At 38.4% G+C, this 12734-nt stretch overlaps 1 protein-coding gene across 1 annotated transcript in view; it reads right to left on the bottom strand.

Moving 5' to 3' along the window:
* kiaa0825 (KIAA0825 ortholog) overlaps window positions 1–12734 on the bottom strand; it is a 134985-nt gene that overhangs the window by 73238 nt on the left and 49013 nt on the right. Inside the window, exons 17-22 of the mRNA XM_088008953.1 lie at window positions 10514–10747; window positions 10113–10417; window positions 9761–9867; window positions 6798–6942; window positions 5272–5418; window positions 2382–2476 (exon numbers count right to left, since the gene is read on the bottom strand). Of these exons, the coding sequence (XP_087865079.1) occupies window positions 2382–2476; window positions 5272–5418; window positions 6798–6942; window positions 9761–9867; window positions 10113–10417; window positions 10514–10747 (1033 nt within the window). The remainder of the gene's footprint in view (window positions 1–2381; window positions 2477–5271; window positions 5419–6797; window positions 6943–9760; window positions 9868–10112; window positions 10418–10513; window positions 10748–12734) is intronic.

Below are 12734 nucleotides of genomic sequence, written 5' to 3' on the forward strand. Positions count from 1 at the left end.
AAGCAGCAAATAAGGGAGGGGAAGAATGGGCTATGTGTATGTGGGAAGATGAGGTAGAGGCATGAAGGCGACAACGCTCGTCACAGCATAGCACAGTGCTGCGTACTTCACCCTTATTAGGCCCGTGTCCTTGGCAGATGCAGAGCTTGCCCTTTGTTAGAAAGGTGTGTGTGTGTTACAATGGCAGTGATTTAGAATGGATTGGGCGTAGGCGTGGAGACAAGGTGCAGTAGCCCCATAGCTCCCTGATAGCTGGCAGCGTGACAGCTGTGAATGGAGAACAGGGAACAGCCTGAAGTACTGCAATCTAATATGTGTCACATACCTGCATAAATATTTATGCCTGTTGCAGAGCAGGGGGGGAAGAGAGGAATGGGAGGATGGGACAGGAAAGGTGGTCTCAGGCAAAAAAAAAAAAAAAAAAAACTTCAGTCAGGTGACACCGAGATCTGAGCCAGCCAGTCTTTATCCATCATCAGCTCAATTTTATTAGTCCTGAGGTCTCCAAGTAAGCTCGGATCAGGTACAACACACGCACTTAATGCGTTTTACAAAACATCTGAGACATTTACAGGCATCCCTGGATCAGATGCGTAAACGGCTAAAATGAATATATCTTTTGCTGCTGTTATATAATCTCTCACGTCAGAAAAAAAAAAAAAATCTTTAATCTGTAAATTTATTCAGTGGGCGGGAGAAAATCCATTAGGGATACAACTGATACCACTAATGCTCGCTTGAAAATAAATATAATTCAAGCACTTTTTATGCTTTGACATTTAAGGTTTTGTAATATTTCACTTTATTTAATAATAGCTTCACAAGAAGGGCAGAGAGGGAAAAAAAACTTGCAGGAAAGGGACTCAGATCGCCAATCAGACCCTTAAAGCTGCATCAAGAACATCAGCCTTTACGTGTTTCACTTTGCTTAGAGGACTGCAGCTTTTAGATGCTGCTAAATAATAATTTGTGATATTTTGTTTCCTTGACTTATATATATATGACATAAAAGAGAGGTCCATTTCTTTTATCCACTGACCACTAGGCTGGACAAGCATCCACATTTGCCACCACTGGGATTTTTTAAAATAATAATTTTAACAGAAAATTATTGCTCTATGTATTTACATAGCTCCCAATTTAGAAGAAAAAACAACGGCATTAATTAAACTCCACATTCAATATATTTTTTATTATAAAATGTTTTAAATGAAGAAATAATTTTCAACAATTATCAATAAAATTAAATGTCACAAAACTCTAAATAGGACATTCTAGTATTTTATTGTGCCATCAATGTATATTAAATAATAAAAATAAAGTTACATTGTCATTCAGGGGATATACAGTCTCAATGCCTGTAAGGTGAGCTGAAGACAAAAGAGCATAAAGAAACATGATTCTGGATGACAGAGAGACATTGTGCTGAAGAGTGGACATAGAGCTCTCTTTATGACTTAAACTTGTGAACTTTTAACAGAAAAGATTAAGTACATAGGAACATGCAAATATGATCCCTTATTTAAACTAAAAGAAATTAAAATAGTGCACCTCCTATCGAAACCCCGGCAAAAACATGAGCCTCACTCAGAACCACTGCAAGTTTCACCATCATAGAGCAGCAAAAAGAGCAAAACACTATATGGCTCCAACATCCTTCTGCCAATTCACAATGCAACTTTCATCCTATATAATAAAGCTCCGTCGTATTGTACAATTTCAACGAAACTATAAATAATTTAGACACAGAAGAAAGTTTTCTGTGGAAAAGCCTCTGTTTTGAAGAGAAGTCTGCAGCGGCAGGGTGGGGGTTGGACACATATATGAAAGATTGTTGTTTTTTTTTGAAAGGCAAAAAAACTTCCATTGTGATTTAAGGGAGACACTGTGGCTTATACTAATTAGGGGAAAAAAAAAAAAAAAAAAAAAAGCAACAACAAAATGAGCCAAAACCTGCCTCTGTGCTCTGTTTCATTTAGTTCAAATGAAGACAACACAGAGCAGAGGTACCATTATAAACAAAACAAGCAAATTAAGATCAGCGTGCAAACAAAAACAGATATGGGTTGGATGACCAGTTTTCAGCTTTATTGTGCGAACTTCATCCTGCAGCTGTGCAGCACCTGATTTCACCACTGCCTCAACTTATCAATTAAAATCACCTGTTATAAAAAAACAAACAAAAAAAAAAAACAGATCACCTGTCGCAGAAAGAAGCAAGATCTTTCTGTGAAGATCTAATCTACCAATTAGCTGTTTCCACAACTCGACTTTAAAACAAAAATGAACAAGATGGTCATCTGAAGAACTGACAAATTGTATGTCTTTTTAGTTTGCAGTCCTGGACCGAATCCAAACATAACTATTAAGTACAATCTTACCTGTTGGCTAGGAGACTTCTGAAGGTGACCTGACTCATGCCCTCATAGGCTGGCAGCAGCCTTGGCCAGTCCCACGTCCAGTCAACCACTTCGCTCTGTTGATGTATGAGGAAAGCGTATTGTTAGTTATTAATCAGGGTTAATACCATCAGTGCATTACCGCTCCAGCTGGGACCCCACTAACAAAGAAGGAGGGGGGGGGGGTACTCCAGCGCAGGCCACGACATTGGATATCAATCATGTCCACACAAGAAGGTTTTTATTCCAATAAGACAGCAATTAATTTATAAAGCCATTTGGGGGGATGTAGCCATCATTTATAGAAAGATAAATCAATTTTTGGAGTAAGTCGTTACTCTTCTTGCTGTGCTTTTTCACTTTCCATCTTCAGTGGCATCCTGCCATCCCCCATTTTCTCTCTCTCTCTCTCTCTCTCTCTCTCTCTCCATTTTTCTCTTGGACACGAGCACAAAACAGCGTAAACATCAACAACCACATTTAGTCAATTTCATCATAAGAACTAAGACAATAAAACTGGCTTTGATCCCTGAACGGCCACTATTAACTCCAGGTTTGAGTCATATTGAGAAAAGAAGAAAACCCTCACATCCATCCATCCATCCATCCATCCATCCATCCATCCATCCATCCATCCATCCATCCATCCATCCATCCATCCATCCATCCATCCATCCATCCATCCAGTTGTATTTCTCCTCCTAATGGGTGATGGGTGTAACTTGTTTTCTCTCCATTCCCTTTTATTTGACAAACAACACTGGCACCTGAAGCAGAAAAGGCTTTTTAATCATCCCCTTAATAGGGTGTTTCTATGCAAAGCTATGCAGCCTCATGCGATAAGCCTAAAACGGGCAAAGTCTTTGGATTAAAATGTGTCAGAGCTTTAAATACAATGGCAATGAGCATTGTTGATTCTGTTATTTATATATATATATATATATATATATATATATATATATATATATATATATATATATATATATATATATATATATTTATATATATATATATATATAAATATATATATATATATATATATATATATATATATATATATATATATATATATATATATATATATATATATATATATATATATATATATATATATATATATATATATATATATATATATATATATATAGGCTATATATATATATATAATAAATAGGAACATTTCAATGACTGTTTTCTTTGAGATCAACAGTATTTCACAAGAAATTTTAACCTAGTTTTTATGAGGGACAAAATTTTAAATTCAATACCAGGGCTTTTTAAAATTTCTCCCCACAAACATTAATGCATTTGCAATGAATTTAACGCATTGTGTTTAGAAATTCTGAGTCTTGTTGATTCTGTTTCTTCCAGCTCATCTACAGACTGACATTTTGACCATTCTTCTTTGTGAAACAGCTCAAGCAGTCAAACTGAATGGAGAGTGAGTCGAAACGGTAATTATGTAAAGGTTGCCACAAATTACAAATTGGATTTACATTCAGACCTTACTGGGCCCATTCTAGCACAATTATATGATTTGATTTACATCATTCCACTATAGTTTTATGATTAAAGTCGTTTTCTACAGGAATATAAAGCTTCTGGCACAGTCTGAAGTCTCTTGCAGTTAGAGGCAGGTTTTCCTTTAGGACTGCCCTGTATTAAGATCCGTCCATCTGTAACCGTCATGCGGTCTTAAGAGATGGTGTCATTTAGATGGCATGGGTTTTTTTAAATATATATATATATATATATATATATATATATATATATATATATATATATATATATATATATATATATATATATATATATATATATATATATATATATATATATATATATATATATATATATATATATACCACACACACACACACACACACACACACACACACACACACTCTGTGTGCGGTGTATGTGGTTTTGGAAATTGATGGCCTGGCCGGACAACCATCCTGCTTCCCCGCCGTCCGGCCGTGACATTTTTTGCGCTCCTCCTGAGCATCGTGCTCAGACCACGGGAGGGTTTAGCAAACCTCTGAGGTGTTCACTGAACAGCTGTATTCATACCGATGATTTTACAAAAGGCAGACTCTGCTTATTGGCTTATTAGGTCACATCTGAAGGCAACCGGCTGCACTTAACTGATTTCGGAGTATTAGAGTAAAAGGGACTGGGTACAAATGCAATGCACACACATTTACAAGTAAAACTAGTAGAACGATACATTGTTTTCAATCATCATAAGGCCCTCTTTTTTGGCAGTCCTGAAATTCCTAAATACTTTATATAAAAGGTACATACTATATGTCACATAAAATGTCAACAACTCACAGTGAAGTTCTTGGTGGCAGCATGGTAAGATGTAGAAAACGGTTTAAGGTGTGAATATTTTTTTGAGTCAAGGAAACTGAACATCATGGTGGCACTCCTGAGGTTGGGTTTGCATCGACAAAAGATGTATTTCAAAGCTCCAACGAGCTGCACTTTAAGATAGTAATTCACCTTAACTTTACCCAGTTTCATGAAATAAAAAAATCTTTCATTTTCCTACTTCTTTTTCAGCTTTCTTTTCTGTCTATCAGACAAAAGCGCCATGCCTGAAAAAGGCAGCAACCTTTGGGAAACAAGAAAGAGCAGAAAAGTTCAGAGAGAGCTATAGTTCACAAAGCACTTGGCAGATCCTCACCTTCAACAGCAAGCCCTTGTCCTTGGTTAAAGTTAAATGACGCGTAACAGGTATACCCACGCAATAATGCAAAGTCTGAAAAAGTTCAAGTTCACTTGAACATTTAACTCAGCCGCACAAGTGTAGATAAGAAGCTATTAGAAAGTATTTTCCCACTGAAACACCCTACCCTGAACAAACCTGACTCAGCCTCTTCTTGCCAATGTGGTCAAACTGCAGGAGAGGATTGAAGCATGCAGTGCGATCGACACTCTCTGGGCTCACATCAAATTTCACCGAGAGATCTGTGGCGTCTGTGCTTCCATTGAGTTTAGACATCAAGAGCTCCTGTACCCAGAAGGTAAGTCAAAACAGGAACATATTATCATATGAGAACATAAAATAGCTTAAAAAAAAAAAAAAAAGTTGTAAACTCAGACCTCCAAAGCTAAAAGTTATCTTACATATTTTCATCAAACTCAAAACGCACAAACGATAATTTAGCATACAGTTGAATCAACATCAAACAAGATATTTGAAAGACTGTTAAGGATATTCAACAATTTTTAATGAATGTCAAAGTTTGCAGGATAAACGAATGAACAACTAAATAGCATAGTAAAGGTAACATTAATTTCCACTCACATTTTTTTCTAATTGAATGGCTCCTTAAAACTGATTCCACTTACAGTTTTGTTTGTCTTTGAAGGAATGCAGAATACAGCATTGTGGAGGGTTTGTCCTGTTGCATTACGCTTACCCATGCACTATGTTCTCTACGTTTCCATTAGTAAATACATAAGACGGCCAGCAACAACAATTCTCAGCTGTTCTCCTAATGGCTTTTCTGTGTAAAACTCCCAGAGTAAAATCTTGTTCCATCACCTGAGTATCGTTGTGAAACATCCACAGGTGCTTGCATGCACGTGCGGTTTCTAAAATAGCTTTTCTTAAAATTGTTGTCCAAAAACATCAGGCTTCATGAAATGCATGCGTTTTATTAAAAGTCTGGATTTGTTCACACTACATACTTATTGTGAAGGCTTAGGAAATTATAAAGCCAGATTTTATAGTTCTCTAAGCTTTCTAAGACTGTCAAAATTCCACTAGGGCTCTAAATTAAATAGTAATATAAAAGAAAAACTACAGTCATAATTGGAGTCTTGCTTATTGTTTGTGTTATTCCACAGGATGTTCTCCTAACCAGAGTGAAGGTGAGAAATTCTGGACTGTTACAAATTACAGTTTGGATCAGTTCAATGAAAAATAAAATCTACATATCAAATAATCATCTAACACTGACCCAAAAGAAAACTGAAAAGAATGTTTTAATTAACAAAATAAAGCATGTCTCTTTCTTCTTCTTCCAATTCATAATTGAATAACAAACATCTCTTTGAAAATAGCATTCATCTATCCATCCAGTTAAATTCAGGTGTTAATTTTGACCGTATATATTTGTGTTTGTTTTATTTCATTTTTAAAAAAGGTGCATTTCCTCCACATTGAACAGCATTATCCTGAATCAGCTCACTGTGACTGGATATTTTCTTGGCAGAGAACTCACAGAAGGTTTGCACCCTGGAGGTCACCTGCACATGACGAGATCAAAGCAAGCGGACTGCACACAAGCAGTAGCCCTCTTCTTCCTCCCTTCCCCTCCCAAACAGCCTGCGGCCTCAGGCCAGCAGCCACCTAATTGCTGGGGAGCACGGGCGCTTCCCTACCTCATTGCCTTGGATGATGTGATAGATCTGCCTCAGGTAGGCGCAGCCACCTGCTTTGTGGCAGACCTCCAGCAGCATCAGGCCTATTTTCTGCTCAGTCAGTTCAGCCGCAGCAGCTCCTCTGTCTGCTCCCTGCTTCAAGATGCTGAGAGAAAAAGACAACAGAAAGAGAGGTGAAGGCAAGCAGGAAGAGCGTCTCTAAAAAGTTGTTTCCAGTTAAGAGAAGAATTTGGATCCAGGTTGGAAACTAACGTTCTGACCACTGACATCAGAGATTTTTTTTTTTTTTTTTATGACTGGCAAGAAAAAAACCATTCCCACCACCGAGTTAAAAACTAAAATGTATTTATTTATTTTTTAACCAAAAAAAAAAAAAATACCTTGGATATCTAAAACTATTCAGTCAAGACTAATAAATATTAATATAAATAATAGATATTATCAGACTCATCTTACTTAGACAGCTGCTCCATATCGTTTTTTTTTTTTTTTTTAAACAAGGTATTGTTTAAAAAAAAGATTCTGCTAGTGAATGCATTATAAAGCCAATATGAAGAATATTCAACAAAAAAAAAAAAAAAGAAGCAACCAATTCTTGTAACACTGGAGGAGTTGTTAAGCTGCACAGCTCAGGTGAATGAATCTGTTGATTGGACATCTACCGGTCACGTCCTGCACAAATCTGTCTTTTGAGAAGATTACTGAACTGTTGAAAGAAACTCAGAACACCTTGTCGTTTGACACAAGCCATGTTGAGTGCAAAGCACACACGAGGAAGTTTCTACTAAAGAAGCACTTTTGCAAAACTTGAAAACTAAGCTCTCCATCCAATGTGACTGGGCTTGAGGCATTTTGAGGTTTTATTATCTAGATGTTGCAAAGCTGTTAGAGACGAACTCCAAAAAGATCTGTGACTATAACCACTGTGAAAAACAGGGCCTGAAATAAGCACTCCAATAAATTCACATTTTTAAGCACAAAATATTTTGAAACCATCCATTTGCCATTTGTCAAGTATTATGAATTACATTCTGTGAATACTTTAACCTAACTCTAAAAGCTTTCAACTATATGTAGATCTTGGGCCTCGGGGCAGCTTTATTTCTAGCAATGCCCCAGAACACAAGTGAAAAAGGAAATTAATTAGAAAGGAACCAAATAAACTCTGACCAGAGAATCCCGCTACAGTAAAGTGATTGGTGTGCGTGCGCGTGTGTGTGAGTGTGTGTGTGTTTTTTTTTTTTAGGACGTGTAATTGTATGTCAAGGTCCTCAAGCGTGTACAGTTCCCAACCCTGGCATACGCCCACATCATTTCTTGCCCTTTCTGTACGGATGGCTATCACACCGCCGTCCATCAAGTCCTCTCCTTCACACACACTTCCTGTCATTGTTCCCTCTCTCGTCCTCTTTCTCCTCTTCCTCTTTGTAATTATAATATGGCAGAAGCTGTGTCGCCTGTCAGCCAGCCATTGGCTGTTTGACATTGAGGGTGGCAAAAAGAAGAGGAGTCCCGTCTTGTCCATATACATCGCCTCATTCTTCTGCCTGGCGGCCCGGCTGGTGGTGTTGTCGGCGGTGGCGGCTGTGCATCCGTGTCAGCACCTGCGCTGTATCCTTTCCTGTCCATCACTGTGCAGGTGAAGCAGATGATTGGATTCAGTCAGCGGGGTGATTAATGAGGGCCCCTCCGGATTTGGGACAGCCTATCAATCATGTCATTAGGGCCAATGTGCCCTGAAAGAGGCAGACCTCCGCCAAGGAATAACTGCATTCATCTTCATCTGTGTATGCATCCCGTCAGCCCAGCCAGGGTCACCATGATGGAGAACAATAATCTTCTCCTCTACAAATTACTTTGCAAAGACAAGGTGGGTGGCGCAGTAAGTGGGAAGGGGGGTCGGGGGGGCATTACAGTTAGGGAAAGGGAAGGAGGAAAGTGAGATGAAAGAAGAGAAGGGGGCAAACGTCCTTTTACAAGGGTTTCACTCCAAATATGACGCCAGCAGAAGAGTGGCTGTGATTTTTGGAGTTATTAAATACCGCTGCTCTCTCTCTGTCTGACAGTGTTCTCTGATTGTTTACAAGTCAGGCGTCACTTCCCTGTGAAGGTTAGTTTAATGAATAGTAATGATCCCACTGAATGCCTCCGACAGGTGATACATAATCACTCTTCTTTCACTTTTCCACTCATCCCCCCCTCGCCCTGACGCTCTGTGCTGCCCCATCTGTTCTCTCTGTTTTTTTTCCCTCCACCTCTCGCCCCCTCTTCATCTTACTGTAACAGGCGAGCCTTTTACTAGGACCGGTTGCAGCTTTACTAAATGCTTTCGTCTGTTCATTTACTTAAAGTTGTTACGCCACTAAATCGCCTTTTCATGAGGATAGATGCACCCAGACCTTGTTATGATGAAGCAAACAGCCAGACACGCCGTTTCTGGGAACGAGCTGCAAAACGGAAAGCCAAAGGTCACGGATTGACCCAAAACTGAAGCTGGATTCCCATCATCTTGCACCGGAGTTTCTCGTAGGCCAAATGGTACGTCCACCGCATCATTTACCAAAACAAACACATCTGAGATTCATCGATTTGACTCAGAGCTTTTCAGTGAAAAATTAGCCTGATGATGCAATTTATCAAACGTTGAATGCTCAATTAAAAGAAAAAAGAGTATTTCTTTTTTTTTTCCCTTTCTTTAATGTCAAGTACCTAAAAACACCATCAGTCAGATGGATCAGTTTGACCCCCCTTCTGTCAGCCCTCAACCTTCATCTAGCCAACGATCAATCAAAACTCTTAGATCTTCCAACGTAATGTATAAAGAGGCATTTTCAAATGATCCAAATAAATTCATAAACCCTTCTGCTATTTAAATAATCAATAGTACATATGTAATCATTAACCTACAATCGGTACCAATTTGACCGCAACCTCTTCAGAGATCTTTTCCGGTGGCCTCTCACCTTTCTGCACAGAGTTTTCGTGCTTTCTGCAGCTGGATGTTTATCCACTTGGGTCTTTCTTCCTCCAGAGCTTGCAGCACTCTGTGCACTGTAGGTTTGGGAATTCCCTGTCGTAGAACATTAACATAAATTGCACTTGGAAAAGCTACAACGGATTACATGCAGTCAATATACACAAGACAGTAGCCATGCTCTGTATCAAAAGTGCAGAAAATCATGCACTAATCAAGCTTTAGCAAACTGACTTGTGTTAATTTTAGATCCGACCTGCAGAATCAGCAAATTCTCTGATTCTGATCTCTGTTCGGTTGTAATAAAACTCACACTTATCCGTGGCGAATAAATTATTTACCTTGCGCTGGATGCTCATTGCAGCCTGCAGGCACTCTCTGAGCAGAGATAAGTAGTCTTTTGCCCTGCAGTCCAGAGCCAGACCACTGATTTCTTCAAGTGCATCAGGGTCTTCCAGACCCTGGATCAGACACCCCAGCAGCGCCCAGAGCAACAGCCCCATTGAGCGCAACTGCCGGGCATGATGGGAGAGATGCTTTTCTGCCATTTGAAAGAGGAAGCGGATAGGGAGAGGCAACGACGACACAGCCAATGGCAGGTTGGTAAAAATGAAGGACAATGCTTGGATTGCTAAGGATATGACAGCTGAAAGGAGAAACACATAAAAATAAAAAATAAAAAAATAACTTCCGTAGGGATTTTTTTTTTTCCCAAGTATGAGAAAAATGGGTTTATGCTTACCTTCAGAGGCAGTGTCCTTCTTTCTTCCATCAGGTAGTGTATAGTTCCAGTCCTTGGGTATTTTAGACAGGACACTCTCTGGCACCTTTTGTTTAAACTGGTGTGCTTTACTACAATCCTCCGTGCCCTGCCAAGCCACTGCCATGGAGACCAGGTGTAGCAAAATACTGTTGGCTGACTTTTTCACAAACGCTCGGACACAATCGATGACCACCGGTGCCTTCTGTGTAGGGCCTGAGGAAAATCCCGAACAAAAGCAGCAAGTAAACAAAGTGATTGAAGTAAAATAAGACAAAACCTTAAGACATTAAAAGGAATACAATTTTTTGTTTGAAAGGCGGTTCTAAAAAAATAAAAATAAAAGCATAAATTTAAGAACAGATATAAGTTCACTGATTCTGAGAACCGAAACATAAAAGAAGAAACCAAACGAATGGCTTTCAAGCACAGGGGAAATTTGCAGCAGCCCGTGTGGTCAAGCTAAATAACTTCTATAGAAAAGCTTTATGGTCAACAGAAACAAAGACTGAGTTGTTTTTCCCACAAGGGCAAGAAAAATTTTAGTTATTGTGAGAATTTTCCACCAGCTGTAAAACATGACAGAGGCAGCATCGTGTTGCGGGATGGCTAATAAAACAATAAGGAGCATTAGTCCAACTAGTAGTCGGAATGGAAGTGTGCAATTATACAATTAAGCCCAGAGTTACTCATAGCCCTGCCAGATTTAGATATAGATTGTTTTTTTAAATCAACCAAAAAGTTTGTTTTCCCCAAAACATAAGAAAATATACAAGGATTATTACTTAAAAAAAAATAAATACATAATATATGTGCTTCTGTTTACATTTTAATAAAAAAATAGCGCGTCAAAAATGGATGTTTCCCTGTAAACTCTTTTGCATGTTTCACTGATATTTTGATCATTTGTTTTTGGGGATGATCACCAAGGTTTTGAGTTTTGGAAGGCCTCATTTCCACCACTTTACTCTTCAGGTCCCACCACTGGTTCTCTGTCAGATTCAAACCAGGACTCATATTGGGCCACTCCAAAATATAAATATTACTTTCAGCAGAAACACATTAGTAAAATGAATAGATTTTAAACCTGTGTAAGGCAGAGGTATGAATATTTCAGGGCTACTTGAATATTTTACGAAGCAAGTGAAATTTAAACCCAAAATGTGCAGACAATTTAATTTTGTGCACCAAATTCTTGCTTTTAAAATCATTCAAGTTCTTTGTTGCACATACAGACGTCATAAAAATAAAAATAAAAACATTTGATCATTAAAACTCCAAAATGAACAGATAAATCTAACCAGCGGTTGCTGTTTCTAAACTCCTAATACATACTACATTAGCTTCAATAAACAAAACCACATGCATATATTTCATTACCAGACTGGTGGAGTTTCAATCAAAAGAACACAATGTTACAGGTCACCCTATGTCAAAATGACTTGTTAATGGAGACAAAATGAAAATGCAGAGGCACCTGTAACTTGATTCGAATAGAACGCCTATTTTCTTGAAATAAAAAAATTGGATTACAAAACAGTAAGGTCATGTTCTACTCAGATGTTCTGTATTAAACCCAGATGGCCCGATAGCAGCAATTTTTACTATCTTCGCCAGGTGCAGTGTGGCTTTCATCGCTCTCCTCTTTCAAATCCTGTTATTATTGATAACAGAGCTTCATGCATGGCATGCATGCATGGCACCTATAAACTTCCCACAGCTCTGGCTGTAACACTACAAGCTACAAATTATGGTGGTGGCACATGAACCTGCAAGAACGACTAAAGGCTGGGTGAACTCAGCGCCCGAGACGAAGAAAACCCCCTCAAAAACGGAGAGTGAAATAGAAAATGATATGACTAGTGGAAAAGCAAGTCTCTGAAAAGTGCAGTCTGGATCTGTTCTTCAAAGTAACTTGATTTTCAGACCTTAAACTGCATTTACTTTATCGATCCCTGTATTGATTTGAAGCAACCTTCGAACTCCTGTGTGGTAAAACATCAGAGTAAGTGGTGAAACTGTCATAACTCTCAATGTGATCTATGAAAGTTAATTCAGCAAACAGTTTAAATAGAAATGGGGGCGCTGGGGGTATCCTGTAACCAAAATTATAATATAAAGATTTGGAACAGTCCAATAATTAAACTAATTACCCTTTGAGGATAAGTGATGATTGGATGACATTGAGAACTTCTTTCTGGCA

This window comes from Poecilia mexicana, unplaced genomic scaffold (genome assembly GCF_051168715.1).
Source record: "Poecilia mexicana isolate PSO_F unplaced genomic scaffold, ASM5116871v1 scaffold_9, whole genome shotgun sequence".
In the NCBI taxonomy this organism is placed as follows: Eukaryota; Metazoa; Chordata; class Actinopteri; order Cyprinodontiformes; family Poeciliidae; genus Poecilia; species Poecilia mexicana.